This window comes from Pipra filicauda, unplaced genomic scaffold, assembly GCF_003945595.2.
Source record: "Pipra filicauda isolate LSUMZ 115617 unplaced genomic scaffold, ASM394559v2 scaffold714_size134307_pilon, whole genome shotgun sequence".
In the NCBI taxonomy this organism is placed as follows: Eukaryota; Metazoa; Chordata; class Aves; order Passeriformes; family Pipridae; genus Pipra; species Pipra filicauda.
In genome coordinates this window covers 51451-67310 of record NW_024104881.1, presented here as the reverse complement: position 1 = coordinate 67310, position 15860 = coordinate 51451, and the positions used below count along the sequence as shown (strand labels likewise).

The window sequence follows — 15860 nt, the reverse complement described above, 5'->3', positions numbered from 1 at the left end:
AGAGCAAGAACTGGGGAGGAGGGGGGAGAGGAGCTGTTATAAATAGAAATTCCATAAACTTCTCGGCCTATCACTCCAGGAAAATTCTGGGTTAAACCTCTCGGAGCTGTAAATAGGAGGATTCACGGAGGCTCCCTTAACTCTTTCCAAGCCCTGTGCTCGCCTCTAGGAGCACCTAAAAATGGGATAAGGAGCCAGTCACGGAGCTGGATGTCCCCAGGAGGGACAAGGCGGCGGGAGCAGGGACGGGGAGGAGCGGGAAGCACCTCCGTTGGGATGTGGAGCGCGTTTGGAGGTTTGGGGAAGGCAGAGAAAACCAGTCCAAACATTGGGATTCCTGACATTCTCACACGTCCGGGGGCCTCACCCGCTCACGAGGAGGGTGCTCGGGGTTTAACTTCTTGTTCTTCAGGCTTTTTTTTGGGATCACCTCGGCTCTTTTCCAAGGAAAGGTTTGGAAAGCAGAGCAGTGGGAGCAACGATGTGGTGGGGGAGTGGGGTGATAATGCTGGGAACGGGTTTGGGATGGACGAGCTCAGAGTGTCCCTGGGCTCCTCCACGTGGGATAAGAGCGGGAGCCTGTCCTGGGCCGAGCGCTGAGCTTCCCTCCTGGGTGGCTTCCTCCTAATCCCCGCTGGGGAGGGGGAGGGAATGTCGTTGGGAGCTCGTGACTCCACGGAGAAGTATTTGAATTAATCACCTAAGCTGGCTTTTGGTAAGAGCCCGGCCGTGCCGTGCGGAGGCTCCGGCCGCTGGGACATTCCTTGGGCAGCTTTGCCAGCGACACCCGCTCCATATCCCGGTTTTTTGGTGCAAATCCCAGCGTTCCCAAGCAGAGGAAGGTCCTTGGCTTTTGGTGGGAAGCCACGTCCCGGCTCCACCCCTGACACACCTCTCACGTCACTGGGCTTATCTCACCCTCCTCGGGGCTCCTCAAGGTGACTTTAAGGAAGCGAAGGAATCCTGGAATGGTTTCACTTGGAAGGGACCTTAAAGCTGTCATTCCACAGGTGGGGACACCTTCCACTAGCTCAGGTTGCTCCAAGCCCCCTCCAACCTGGCCTGGAACACCTCCAGGGATGGGGCAGCCACGGCTTCCCTGGGAAACCCATTCCAGTGCCTCCCCACCTTCAGAAAGTTGGGAAGCCCAGTATCCCGCTGTCTGTGGAGGACTTCCCACCCTTTCTGGACACGTCCTGGTTCCCACCCTCCTGGAGTGCTCATCCCTGGCAGGAGGGTTTCAGGAATGTTATGGGATCCCAGTGGGAGCTTGAAGAGGTAGATCCATCCTGGTGGGGTGTTGGGAACAGGGTGTGGCAGATCCTCTGGGATGAGTGGGGGACACAGGGATGGCCGCTGGTGAGCTCCCATAACTCCAAGGACAGCAGGGTGGTGCTTCCACATCCCAGAAACTTCAGGGGAGGAGGGACACACCTGGGGTCTGCAATTCCATGTTGGAGGTGCTGGCATAGCTGGGAATCCCAGAGGCTCTGCCTGCTCCATCCTCACCTCAATGCCCACCTGGAAGCAGCATCACATTCCCTGCTCCAGATGGATCCCCTTGTTCACATGGAAGAGCATCTCCACCCTGTCCCCCAAATCCCCGGGCTCTGCCATGGAGGTGTCCTGAAAAACAGCGGTTATCCAGGGTTTTTTTCCCCTCTAGCCAAGGTTTGTAAGGCAGAGATCCCTCTCCACACCCTGTCCGCTTGGCAGAATTCCTGGCTGGATTTATTCCTGCCGATTTGCTTGTCTTGGTATGAAAGGGATTTGCGGAGGGAGAGCTGCGATTGGATGGGGGTGGGATGGGGGTTTGGGATCAGCTGTGACCTTTCCCCCGAGCCAGGGGGTCTCTTGGGACAGGGCTGGATGTGGGGTTTTCGCGTGGGGCCTTCTAGGATGGTCTTTCACTGACTTCCTTATCTGCCCTGGAGGGAGCTGGACCTTCTTTCCCGGTTCCTTGGCAGTGCTTTGGCACCGCGGGCTGGCTCCGGCCCCGGTGGGCTCCGGACTCCCACTCGGGAGAGACAGATAAAGGAAGGGCTTGCTGTCAACAAAACCCTGCCCAGCTTCCCCAGAACAGGGCAGGGAGGGGAGCAGGAGCCCTCCGGAGAAAGGAGAGGGAAATCCACCCCTGGAGGAGGGGAGGAGCGGGAGGAAGGTCAGGAGCCGCTCCAGAGCTGTGGCGGAGAAATTCCAGCGTGTTCTGCAGAGCTGAGGCAGAGTCCCAGGGAATCAGAGGATGACCCGAGCAGGAAGGGGTCCACGAGGCTCATGGAGTCCCACCATGTGTCTGTGTCACCAGCCTGGCCTGTCCCACGTATCCCATCTCCCGGGATGGGCACGGACAGATAGCCCTCAAGGATCTGCTGATCCAGATCATCCCTGCCCGGGGCAGGGGGGTCAAACGAGGCTTTCAGCTCCTTCCCACCCACCCCATTCCATGATTCCACGATTCTCAGATCAGTTCCTTGGCTCTGCAAGGGTCCGGTGGTGTTTCCAAAGCCTTTCCATGTCCTTCTCCAGCTCATTCTTGCACCTCCTCTTCCCTGGCAGGCCACGACATTAATGGAGCTCTGGAGCCATCCAACATCGACACCAGCATCCTGGAGGAATACATCAGCAAGGAGGACTCCCCGGAGATGTGAGTGCTTCCCTTGCTCCCCAGCGGGAATGGTGTTCCCTGGGGTTTTCTATGGAGAGAAAATCCTGGAATGATTTGGGCAGGAAAGGGCCTTAAAGCTCAGGGACACCTCCCACTAGCCCAGGTTGCTCCAAGCCCCGTCCGACTGCCAGGGCTGGGGCATCCACAGCTTCTCTGGGAAACCTGTGGAGCAATTTCCAGCCCAGAAGTTTGAGGAATCACGTAGGAATCACTGTGCAGCCCCACCCCAAGTTCTCCTGGATCGTTCTTGGCTCCATTGCCATTCCCAGCTCTTTTTCCTGCCTCGTCCTGGTTTTTTACCTTTGAGTTTTCCCAGTCTCTGTTGTTCCCTCTCTTTCATCTCCTGAGGGAACCATAAAGACTTTTCCTTAAAAATGGGAAAACAGGCCCTGGGAGCTCCGATTGCAACCCCGGCACAACACGAGTGTGGAGAAGGGAAGGGTCTCCCTGTGTATCCCAGCTCTGGGAAGGAGAGGGGAGCAGGCCTGGAGAGCACCTGTGAGCAGGGTGGGCGTGGGATTTTTGGCACAGCTTCCCTGAAAGCTGCAGCATGGTGGGCAGATCCCACTGGCTTCACATTCCTTGGTGCTGGCGTCCTGGGAATTCTAAAGCTTCCCAGGTGGATTTTGGCCTCTTCCTTCAGTCCCACTGACCCGCCCCTGTTCGCTCCTGGTGCCATCACAGTGCTGGTTATTTCGCTGTTTCCCAGGTATCCCAGAGCTCCTGAACGACTCTGATCCCACATTTTGGGAGGGGAGGGATGGGCACGAAGTGTCCTTGGCTGAGGTTTTCCCGTTCTCTCCCTCAGCTGCTTCCCTGACATTCCCGCTCCATCCGGCTACGTGCACTCCCAGCCCTCCAGCTCCGCCAGCATCACTCCCTCCAGCTCCATCAGCAGCGCTCCCAATCCCTCTCCCGGCGCTCCCCTGCACCTTCCCCCCGGCAGCAGCCAGCTCCCGCTCCGGCATGGTGCTCTGCTGGCCAATCCCTGCGGATCCGCCTACGGAGCCCACCTCAACTGCAACAACAACAACGGGCTGGGGGTGCCCAAGGGCTTCCTGGGCGGGCACTGCCTGAGCAGCGGGGGCCCTCCCATCAAAACGGAGCCCAAGGCTCCCTACGCACCTGGGTAAGCGGGAATGGCGTGCTGGGATCCGGGATTGCTGGTGTGCTGGGATCCGGGATTGATGGCGTGCTGGGATCCGGGATTGCTGGCGTGTTGGGATCCGGGATTGCTGGCGTGTTGGGATCCGGGATTGCTGGCGTGCTGGGATCTGGGATTGCTGGCGTGCTGGGATCCGGGATTGCTGGCGTGCTGGGATCCGGGATTGCTGGCATGCTGGGATCCGGGATTGCTGGCATGCTGGGATCCAGGATTGATGGCGTGCTGGGAGGAGGGGATGGCGTGCTGGGATCCGGGATTGCTGGCATCCGGATATTGCTGGCGTGCTGGGATGATGGCGTGCTGGGGTGCTGATGGGATTGCTGGCGTGCTGGGATCCGGGATTGCTGGATGCTGGGATCCGGGATTGATGGCGTGCTGGGATCCGGGATTGCTGGCGTGCTGGGATTGCTTGGGATACGGGATTGCTGGCGTGCTGGGATCCGGGATTGCTGGCGTGCTGGGATCCGGGATTGCTGGCGTGCTGGGATCCGGGATTGCTGGCGTGCTGGGATCCGGGATTGCTGGCGTGCTGGGATCCGGGATTGCTGGTGTGCTGGGATACGGGATTGCTGGTGTGCTGGGATACGGGATTGCTGGTGTGCTGGGATACGGGATTGCTGCCGCCCCGGGCTGGCGGCACCCGGAGGGGCCCACGGGGCCGTGTCCGGTGGCAACGTTGCTCCGTGCCGAGTTCTTGCCTGGTGGAGAGGTGGTTTGGGATAAATGGAAGCCCTGGAGCTTCCCAAAAGCTTGTTGGGAATATCCCCTGTGTTGTCGTAGAGCTGTGGGAGACTGGGACGCCTGTGGTGGGCATCTCCAGGTGGGAAGCAGGAGAACGCTGTAGGATTTTTTAAGGAGGAAGAGGCTCGGGGTGAACTTGAACGGGACAAAATTCGGTCTCTGGGATGAAATGGAACCTCCAGGATATTCCCATGACTATCCCAGTGGATAGCTCACCACACTGGGCAGGGACACGTTCTTCTGGTGGCCTGACGTGGGAGATGCTCCATTCCAGAGATACAAAAGATGGATCCGAGCTGGATGTCTTTCAACAAGCTCGGGATACAGACCTGGAGAAGAGGAAGAGGATGGGCAGGTTTCAGGATTGTTGGCGGATTCAACTGGGTGGTTATTCCCAAGAGGAGAAAAGATGTGGTTCCTGCTCCCTGGGATGGAAGGGAACGACCCCGGGAGAGCAGGATGTGCCTGGTCTCTTCCTGCTCCCACCAGGAACAGGGGAGTGGAAGATGATCTGAAGCCAGACAGGTGAAATCCAGGTGTGCAGCAGAGTATCCAGGAGCAGGAAGGGAATAGTCACTCCCAGAGGAGCTGCAGCCTGGATCCTGAGGTGGTGGTGGCCACGAACAGCCAGTCCCTGAGCCTTCTCCCCTGGAAATAATGGATGTGAGGGACAGGGAGGCCGGGATGGCCCCAGGGCTGGCTCTTCTCCCTCTGCCTTGTGCCCTCTAGTGTTGCCAGCAAGCACAGCCTGGGGATTCCCAAATTTGGGAACCTCCAGCACACTCAGCCTGTGGATGAACTTGGAAAGACCTTCCAGAAAGCTAAAATGCTCCGCCTTTATTTTACTCCCAGGCCAGGGAGTTTTCCCTTGGGGTATGTGGAGCGTAGGGGGAACCAAAAGCCTTGTCATGTCCCTTTCTTCTGGATGCACCTGGAATTCTCCAGAATGTCATGAGTGAGGCTCATACCTTCCTGTCAGAGAAGAAAAACCTCTGGATGCAGCTGAGCTGGGTCAGGATGGCAGCGTTCCTGCAGCGTTCCACAATGACTCTTCCCTGCTCTGTGAGGCTTTTTCCAGTGGAGAATTGTGGAATATCCTGACTTCCCTGTGGGAATTCTGCAGTTCACCTTTTCCAGCCTCCAGGATTCCCTGAATTGTGCTGTTCCCTTTTGTTATTGGCCAAAATTTGGCTTGCTGAGGCACAAATCCTGATAAATCCTTAGGGAATACGGGATGAACTCACAGCCAGTGTGGCAAAGAGCCTGAAAAGGGCTGGGAAAAAATACTCCAGCCAGGCATAGGAAGGGACCTATGGAAAGGTGCTCCAAGGGAAGTGGGAGGACAAGGGAAGTATGATGAGGGGCCTTTTTGGGATGACCCTTCCTCATCCCTCTCCAGCCGCTGCTTCATGGATTCTTCCCGTGAAGAATCCAATTCATGGGTCTCGGGCTCCTCTGGTCCAGGAAGCAAAATCCACCCTGTGGGCTTCCCAGGTCCCCCTGAGCCCCCTATTTCATGGGATCATGGAATTGTTTGGGTGGGAAGGGACCTTAAACACCAGCCAGTTCCAACCCCTGCCGTGGGCTGGGAACCTTTCGGGTTGCTCCAAATCCAGCCTGGATTTGAACACTTCCAGGGACGGGAAGAACACTCCATGCGCCCCACCTGGTCACTGGCATTCCCATGGGGAAGCACACCTTTCCCTGGGAAGCGGATAAATTTCCATTTGACTCCTTTTATCTGGAATTCTCATTGTCAGCTCAACAAAAGGTCTCTGTTCCCGAAATCCAGGGAAGCACTGGGGGAGCAGTGGCGGTGATGGCAATCCCAGGGTTATTCGGGATTCCCAGCGGGATCCTGGAGGGTGCTTTGATCCAACTGGACCTGCTGGTTGTGCTGGGAATGACTTTCCCTTCTCTTTTCCCATTGCTCCGCAGCACTTTGCCGGACTCTCCCCCGGATTCCGGATCCGAAGCCTATTCCCCTCAGCAGGTGAACGGTGAGTGCTGAAAAACAGGGAGGAGGGGGAGGGAAGGGAAAAACTCCTAATCCCAACCCCAAATCCGACATCCTCCCCCCCTCTTTATTCCGTGAAAGTGGTTGGCTCTGGAATCTTTATCAGCCGGGAGAAAACAGGCGGCTGCTCTACGTGGGGAGATTATCAGTTAGTAAATATCCCTCGGCTTTCGCCCATTGTTCCGCTCCCGGCCTCTGGAAAAGTGGGAGCGGGAGACAAGGCAAGGTGGGATTGCGGGGGGATCTCGGCGGTGCGGCTGCTCCGTGGGCAGGGTGGGATGTGGATCCTGCCCTCACCCTCCTCGTCTGGCCCCGTGCCTCGGGAAAAAGGAGTGGGAATGCGGCCCTGACATGGAGCCGGGCTCCGGGAGGGAGACATGGACCCGCCGTTCGCCAGTAAGTTCCTTCCCAGCCCTTCCCTCCCCTCCGGCTCATCCCGAGGGTCTCCTCCTCCGGAAGCCGGGATCCCCTCCAGGGTCATTTCCAGGGAAAGCCACCGAGAGTTGTTTGGTCCCTCTGGTGACCTTCACTTTTCTTCCCTGGAAAGAACTCCTTGGGAAGGAAGGAGGGAAGGTTGTCCGGGTTGTCCTGGTCTCCCTTCCCCCTCGGAGCAGCACCCTCTTCCCCAGGCTCCAGCCCAGTCCCCACCGGGAACAGCGCCTGCTCCTGGGGTTTTTTTTTTGATGGAAGAGGTCAAGAGTTCTGTTTATCTTGCTAAAAAAAATCCCTGGAATTCCTCCTGGCCCTTCCTTAAATATAACAAAGAGGCCAGGTTGCTCCCCATGGGGAGAGCTGGCAGCTCTGTCTGGGAAGGAGAGGAGGCTCCGGAGGGTGCCCACAAAGCTTCCCGAGGGAAGGATCGGATTCCCAGAGATGGTTTTGCCCTGGATTTGGGAGGGCATCACTTTCCAAGCCTGGCCTGTCCCTAAGGCAGCTCCGGAAGGAAGGCTGGCCCAGGAATGAGCGTGGAAAGAGGAATCCAGCTCCGTGGGTCTGGAAAAGGGCAGTGAGAGGTCTCAGCAGGAAGCAGAAATCCCTGGAAGGATCCTCATTTCACTTTTCCAGAGTTCCCAATGGGAGGAGTTTCCCGATTCCTGGTCGGGCGCTTTGGCCTCGTTAGTCAGTCCCTGCCTGGGTGTCCTGAGGCCAAAGTCCAGAGTCTGGTGCTCCTGCTTAGGGAAGCAGCCCGGAATGATCCCGCAGATCCTTCTCTGCATTCCCAGAGCCGTGCCTGGCTTGGTCGCTCCCTGGATGTGTTTTCCATCAGTTTGTCCACACTGGAATGTGGAGAAACTCTGTCTTGCACTTTAAACACCTGGAAAGTCACTGTCCCTTCCCAGACTTCGGTTTCCTCGTGTCCCACATTCCTGCCGGGATCTTACTATCCTGTGGGGACACCCGAAGGTGCAGGTTGATGCATCCATCAGGGAAAGGCTGGAACACAGATGAGCTTTGTCCTGGTGAGGAAAAAGGGGGATGGAGGCTGGAGAGGGACTTTGGAGTGCCAGGACAAGGGGGAATGGCTTCCCACTGACAGAAGGCAGGGATAAATGGAATACTGGGAAGAAATTCGTCCCTGTGAGGGTGGTGAGGCACTGGAATGGATTTCCTGGGAAGCTGTGGCTGCCCCATCCCTGGAAGTGTCCAAGGCCAGCTTGGATGGGGTTTGGAGCAGCCTGGGCTAGTGGGAGGTGTCCCTGCCCATGGCAGGGAGTGGAATGGGAATACTGAGGTGATGAGGAGCTGGAGCAGTGCAGGAAGGGACATGGATTTGCACGTCCCTCCACATCCAAACCTTTGTCTTGATGTTGAAATAGTCAAATCCACCCTAACCCCGGCATGGCTTTGGTATCCAATCCCACACAGAGGGAGGAGAAACGTGGGATCACATTTGAATGTCCCTTTTTATTTATTTAAATTTAGGGATCAGGGTCTCCTCCTGGTTTAAATGGAAATATTTTGAGTCCCTTCCCACAGCTCCTCCCTGGGCGGGTTCAGGTCATTCCTGTCTCTCCTCTCTCTCGTTGTCCCCACGGCATCAGAGAATCCTGGAACAGTTTGGGTGGGAAGGGGCCTTAAGGCTCATCCCGTTCCAGCCCCTGCCGTGGGCAGGGACACCTTCCACTGGTCTGGTTTCTCCAAGCCCCATCCAACCTGGCCTTGGCTTTATTAAGCAAAGTTGAGGTGCTTTTTCTCCAGCTCAGCATTCCCAGGGACAGATTTTGGAGTTGCCCCCTGCTGTGTTTCCTTGCTCCTCGCACTTCCCACGGGAATACTGTGCCTGATGGGTTTCCTCTGGGAAGGGAAGTCCAAAGCTAACACAAAAGCTACCTGGCAATTCCTGAGGGAATTCCTGGGGATGTGCTTTCACTGCAGAGCATCCACAGGAGATTTAGCACAGGAACGTTTGTGTCTTTGTCACAGAATCGTCCGATCCTGGAATGGCTTGGGTTGAGAGGGATCTTAAGGATCATCCAGTTCCAACCCTTGCCGTGGGCAGGGACACCTCCCTCTGGAACAGGCCACTCCAAGTCCCCTCCGAGCTGGAGATCCAAGAGAACCGAGTCAGTGCTGGATCTGGGATCAGGACCCCCCTAACTGTGACTCCTCCTCTCTTTCCAGATCCTCACCTCCTCCGGACCATGACTCCCGAAAACATGTGCCACATGACTCCCCCTTCCCGCCTGGAGCATCCTCCTCCTCCCCCCCCTCCCCCTCCGCCCCCCCACCTGCAGGGTCCCCCCCCGCCCCCGCCACCCCCTCACCCCCTCCAGCCCCAGCACAGCTCCCACTTTCCCGGCCTCCAGCGGGACATGTTCCTGAAGGCCGAGCCCCTGATGCCTCCGTACGGGATCGGGCCGGGAATGGCGCCGGCCGAGCTCCACCACGCCCAGCAATCCCAGATGCTGCACCAGCTCCTCCAGCAGCACGGAGCAGAGTAAGGCCTGGGGCTGCTGGGAATGTGGGATGGGGACGAGGGAATGGGAGCAGGAGGTGTGTGCAGTGTCCGAAGTGTGGGGTGTAGCTGGGAGTTGGGTGCTGGGAATGTGGGATGGGGACGAGGGAATGGGAGCGGGAGGTGTGTGCAGTGTCCGAAGTGTGGGGTGTAGCTGGGAGTTGGGTGGTGGGAATGTGGGGATGAGGGAATGGGAGCGGGAGGTGGGTGCTGTGTCCAAAGTGTGGGGTGTAGCTGGGAGTTGGGTGCTGGGAATGTGGGGACGAGGGAATGGGAGCGGGAGGTGTGTGCAGTGTCCGAAGTGTGGGGTGTAGCTGGGAGTTGGGTGGTGGGAATAAACAAGAGGGAATCTGTGGAAGGAGTCCCCACCCATGGAAAGGGGTTGGAACTGGATGAGCTTTAAGGTCTCTTCCAACCCAGATGATTCTGGGATTCCATGTGCTGGTTTAGAGGGGATATCGGGAAGAAGATCTTCCCTGTGAGGGTGGTGAGGCCTTGGGATGGAATTCCCAGGGAATCTGTGGCTGCCTCATCCCTGGAAGTGTTCAAGGCCAGGCTGGAGCAACCCGGTCTATGGAAGGTGTCCCGGCCCATGGAAGGGGGTTGGAACTGGATGATCCTTAAGGTCCCTTCCAACCCAAACCGTTCCGGGATTCTGTGGAATTCCAGATGTAACCCAGAGCTTGGCAGTGTGGGAGAAGGTGGGACAGTGCTGTGGGAATGTTTTCTGGTTCCGTGTGGGATCCTGCCTGTGCCGGTGACGGGCTGTGGAGCTTCCCAGCTCAGCCTTTCCCGTGTGCCTCCGCAGGCTCCCGGTGCATCCCGCCAAGAAGCGGAAACACTCCGAGTCCCCCCCCAACACCCTCAATGCCCAGATGCTCAACGGGATGATCAAGCAGGAGCCGGGAATGGGATCGGTGCCGCTCAATCCCGACCGAGTCCAGACTCCTCCCTGGCACCAGCCGGGTGCTCTCTCACCAGGTACCCTCCGATCCCACTCCTCTTCATCCCACTGGAATTCCAGTCCTGGATCTGCCGTCCTGGCAGTCAGGAGGGAAACTTCAGGCAGTGCCAGTTGCTCCCTTGGGCTTCCAGCCTGCTGGACATTCATTCCAGTGATTAAAGTCGGGATTTTAAGGAATTTTACCCCCTCTCCATAGGGCTGATCCAGGACAACGACAGTCTGAACGGATCCTACCTGGATCCCAACTTCCAGTCCATCAAGTGGCAGCCACACCAGCAGAACAAGTGGGCAACTCTCTATGATGCCAACTACAAGGAGCTGTGAGTAATCCCTCTGCCTCTGGGAAAAGCGGGATTCACATTCCATGTGTCTGTGGTGAGCCGCTGGGGTTGGGAATATCATAGTCACAACGTGGGATAAGGATCTCCCTGGATTTGTCCTTGTCCTCTCAGCTGTGCTGTGGGGGGATACTCCTCCCCTGTACCTTTCCCATTGGGAAAGTTGCTCCTCCACGCTTTTCATGGATGATTCAGGAATAGCAGAAGGGATTTCAGCCGCCACTCAGATCTTGGAAGGTTTTATTGGCGAATCCGGCATGGTTTGGACCAGCAGCACTTTTTCCCCCTTCCCAGGCTTTCCAGGATTTTAAATATAGGATTGGGAATTTCCAGCAACACGTAGCATGGATAGCTGGAGAGAATCCAGAGCCACTTCAGCACAGCATGGAAAGGAGCTGGAGGAGTGGAAGGGAAAAGGAAGGAGGAAAAGGAGCGGGAAGGGGCTGTGGAAAGCTGGGAAGTGGCAGAGAGGCTGGAAAAGGAAGGCCAGGATCACGGAGGTGGCTGTGGAGCAGAGAGTGGTGGGAAGGTGGGCTGGGAACCGAGGGAGAGGAGGGTGGAGGCAGCACGTGGACAAGCACTGGGAAGGAGGAGTGCTGAGGAGAAACCGCTGCGGATCCTCCCTGCATTCCTGGGAGGTGACCGAACGCTGGCAATGCCAGGATGGCTTCCAGGAACCTCTGCCCGAGCAGATCCCCCCACCCCCTTCCCTCCCAGTTCCCTCCCAGTTCCCTCCCAGTTCCCCCTCCTCCTCCTCCTGCCCAGCCGGGGGCTGCTGGGGTCCTGTGGGGAGCGGGAGGAGGGAATGCTCCGGTGCCTGTGGATAACCCCCGGCTGCCATCCCAGCGTGCCTGGACGGGGCTGGGAATGGCAGCCAAGGATCCCGGGGGGGGCAGAGTGCAAATCCCAGCTTTCCCTCACACATCTCCTGCTCATCCAGCCCTTCTCCCGGCTTTCACGGTGGTGGCAGGGCATGGAATTCTCTGTTGGACCCTGTGGCTGTTTCCCCACCCCCTGCAGGAGAGGGGAAATTTGGGAAGATGGTTCCTTCTGCTTTCCCTAAAGGAAGTGTCTCCCAGCTTTAGGTGGAATATCAGCTGCTCCTGGGAACTTCTGAGCAGCTCCAAAGCCGTCCTGGAGGCCTATCCGTGCTCTCCACCCTGTGGATGGTGGGATGTGGGAAGCTGAGCATCTCCTGCCGATCCTGCCCTCACCACATCCCCCAAATCCTGCTTCCACGTGCAGGAATTCTGCTCCCACCTCCTCTGAGCTGGATCTGCACCTGTCAGCTCTTATCCTTTGTTTTTCCAGCTGCTCTTTGCCCTCTCACTGCTTCCATCTCCCATCCCATCCATCCATTTCCCATCCCAAACATGTCCCAGTTGTCCCAGACCGTTTCCAGGTGTTGCTGTCCCAGTTCCAGAAATTCTGCTTGCACACAGGTGGATAGGCAGAGACAAATTCCACGATATTTCCTGGGCACAGGGAAGCTGCTGGAGAACTGCTACAACCCCAGCCCTGCTCTTTGGATCTTGGGATCGCTCCCCTAATCCCTGCTTTTGGGATTTAGGGCGAAAGCCAGAGCAAACCCCTTCCTGGGGCTTTGAGGTCCATCATCCCGTTGTGTAAGGAATAAATTCCTTTGGAGTGACTCCATGGAATTAGAGGGAGCCACGTGGGCTTTGTTGTGGTGCCGGATTGGAGCAGAATTAAGGGGTAAAGGTTGATTGATTCAGTTTTAGGTCCAGTTTGCCTTCTCCATGATGAGCCAGGTGGCTCCAGGAGAGCTGGATCTACGTCTCTTTTTATGTGGAATGTCCCTTATTCTCCTGGAACAGCACTTTTCCAGAATACTCCACGAGAAACACCAAAAACTTCCTCTTCCCTTCCTCCTGTAATGGGATTTTTTAGGTTAGTTAATCCACATTTAGCAGGTAGGAATTGTCTCCTTCCTTTCTCCTTTTGGGTGTCCTCAGCAGTAGGAAGATCTCTTCCAGATCCATAATTATTCCCACAATTTAGTTTTCCTTGGAGATCATAAAGCCAGGATCAGCTGTTCCTGCTCCAGTTTCTCCTGGAAGTTATTCCCCAGTCTCCATGTGCTGTTTGAGTTCCCTGGGATCCAGGTGCTTTTCATAGCCCAGGAATGTGAATCATCTGAATGATCTGATTTTTCCTCTTCTTGATCCCAAGGAAAGAGTTCAGGAAGGAGGTGAAGGACGTGGGAAACTATCCAGGTTTTTACCAGATTCTCAGGAGCGATTCCAGGGGCAACAAATACAGTTAAATGTGATTCCTTGTTCTTTTGCACACAAAAAGTGAGGTTCCACAGGGGGAGGGGACAGGGATTAGTTCCATTCCGTGTCTCTGGCTTTGCCAAGGAATCTTGAAGGAGCCACAAATCCCTGGATTAATTTGATGGACAATATATCATTTTTTTTGGCCCTTTGCGCTGATTTTTGCGGGTTTGGATTTGCTGAACCTTGCCAGGGATGAGCTGCGGTGTCAAGGAGGCCTGGAACTGGGCAATTCCCTAATTTACTCCTGGGAGAAGGAGTCATCCATCTCCCTGACAGCGGGCTCCGATAAATTCCGGCTCCCTCCTCCCTCTCCCGGGTTTGTTACAGCTTGAGGGAAGGCAGCTGGGAATAGTTCACCCCTCCATGGAAACATCTACATGCTGAGGCCCAGGGCCTTGGAATTCCCAGCTGGGAGACTGGGAACGTGCTGTTCTCTTCCCATCAAGCTAACTGGTGCTTTCCCTGGGGCTCCCACACAGGCAGCTAATCCCGAGGGTTTTGGGCTTCCACCCCTTGCTTGGGAGAGAAGTGTCTGGATAAACAGCTCCAAACTTGGCCTTGCTGGATCCTGGATCTCAGGGAGGGAATGGAGACCCGTGGGATGTGGTCCAGACCTGCTGGATGTGTTTTGGGATAGGTGGCACGGGGTGATGGGTCATGGATGTATCCCAGGAAGCTGCAGGGACCGCATGAGGTGGATGCACAGGTGGGATTGTGTGGGAGAGATGACAGTGGTTCCTCCATCCTGGTGTTTGTGTCCTGGAAGTGAAGGGAACCAGGGAATACGTGGAATTAGTGAGTGGTCTTTGAATTAGGGGTCTCCCAATATTCTGTTTTAGTTGAGATATTGGGGAATTGGGAAGGAAGGAGAGAAATTAGGGATTTTTGTGCCTGGGAGGAAGAAATTAAGGAATGTGAGCATCCTGCTCTTGGCCAAGATCCCAATAGAATTCCCTGGGGGGAGTTTGTGACCCCTCACTCGGATCAGGAAAAACCTCCTCTCCCGTGATCCTGCCCTTCTGTCCCACTTAATCCGCCTCTGCCAGTGGGAATGTTTGGGATAAGGCAATCCATTTGACCCCAGACCTTTTGTTCCTGATACTTTGCCCTCTGGCCCCTGTACTCTCCCTGGAAAATGCTTTGGCTGCTCCCAGGACATGGATTTGTCAGGGGCTGGTGTCATCCCTGATCCCAGGAACTGCTTCTCCCTTGGGGTCTCCTGCTTTTCCTTCTCTTACCACCCCATTCCCATCCGGAGAGCTGGGAATACCCTGCCCTGGGAGCAGCTCCTCGGCTCAACAAGAAGTGATGGAGATCCCTCTGGAAAGCAGTGTCTTCCCTCCCATCAATCCCAGCACAGGGATTTGGGGGATGCACCAGCCACAGCCGTTGGGAAAACGGGAAAGTCAGTGAATAGGAGCCTCTGGAAGGGGATTGTGGAAGACCAGGAATTTCCAGGAGGCAGAGAGGAGGAGGAGCCCTCCTGTCTCCCCTGTGTCAGCACATGTTTGGCAGCCATCAGTTTGGAAGTTTGGGAAGCATCTGTAGCTGGGAAGTTGGGACAGACCCTTCCTCTCCTTGGCTTTGCCTGTTAAACAACAGTGGGAATAGCAGTGAACTCAGGAGCCAGGAAATCAGCCAGGAGTGGGATGAGCAGAGGGTGCTCAGGCTCCAGTGAGGAATATCCAGATGGAGAGTCTGGGAGGAGGTCAAGGAATTCCTTTCGTGCCTCTGGGCTGGGGCAGAGCTCTGCTCCCACCGTCTGCTTTGTGTCCGGAGCAGATCACGGCATTCCCAGGGCCCTGGGGTGTAAGGAGGGAGCAGTTACTCGTGGCCATCCCAGGACTGCTCCTGGCAGCCTGGAATCACCCTCAGGTCTCATCCGCATTATCCCCTCAGGTGTTCTGGGGGGAGAATGGCTTTATTCCAGAAAAAAGGAAGGAATACCAGGGCAGAATCCCCGTTTTCTGCTTCCCAGAGTCTGCCACATTCCTCACTGTCAGTCTGTCTGCCTCCCCTCCTGTTGCTCTGGGCAGAATCCGGAGCAGTCTGGAGGTAGAAGTCAGGATTGATTTGTTTTTTAGGGAAAAGTGCTCCTTAATTTTTAAGTCTCATACCCAAGGCTGGGCTGAGCTCCCCCTTTACCTCATCCCTAATTCTTTAATTCAAAACAATGGGATGTGGGTGTTCTGCGGGATGAGAGGCAGCTCCTTCCCCCCTTCCGAGGGCCCACCAGCCCAGGTCTGGGATTTTTGGACGGTGAGGAAAAGGCCACATATTTCCCTCATTCCCATGGAAACCAACCCATTAAGGAGATGTAGATTAAACCTTTCCAGCTGGTGTGTGTCCATGGAGCAGCCAGGACCCCTCCTCCTCCTCCCTCTCTGGGTCTGGGAGCCAGAAGCTTTTCCACAGCCTCTGGAGCAGGTGGTTTCTGCAGGAATTTGGGACACAGGCGCATCATGGTAGCAGGGCTGGCACAGGAGGCGTCGGGAATGCCACGGGATGTGGGACACCCCCAGGTCAGCCTGAGCTGCTTCTCCCAGCATTAAAGGGATTCTCCAGGCTTTGGGAAGGCTGTGGAGCTTGGGATCTCCATGTTCCTTCCCAGGGGAAGAACCATAGGATGGTTTGGATTGGAAGGGACCTTATGGATCATCCAGTGCCCGTCCGTGGCCCAGGTTGCTCCAAGCCCTGTCCAACCTGGCCGGGAA

At 56.3% G+C, this 15860-nt stretch overlaps 1 protein-coding gene across 6 annotated transcripts in view; it reads left to right on the top strand.

Annotated features, from left to right (window-relative positions):
- MYRF (myelin regulatory factor) overlaps positions 1-15860 on the top strand; it is a 50495-nt gene that overhangs the window by 19008 nt on the left and 15627 nt on the right. For all 6 annotated transcript variants that reach the window (XM_039389195.1, XM_039389197.1, XM_039389199.1 and 3 more), the window contains exons 2-7: positions 2557-2644; positions 3474-3794; positions 6510-6571; positions 9211-9526; positions 10353-10525; positions 10705-10828. In XM_039389195.1, coding sequence (XP_039245129.1) covers positions 2557-2644; positions 3474-3794; positions 6510-6571; positions 9211-9526; positions 10353-10525; positions 10705-10828 — 1084 coding nt within the window. The remainder of the gene's footprint in view (positions 1-2556; positions 2645-3473; positions 3795-6509; positions 6572-9210; positions 9527-10352; positions 10526-10704; positions 10829-15860) is intronic.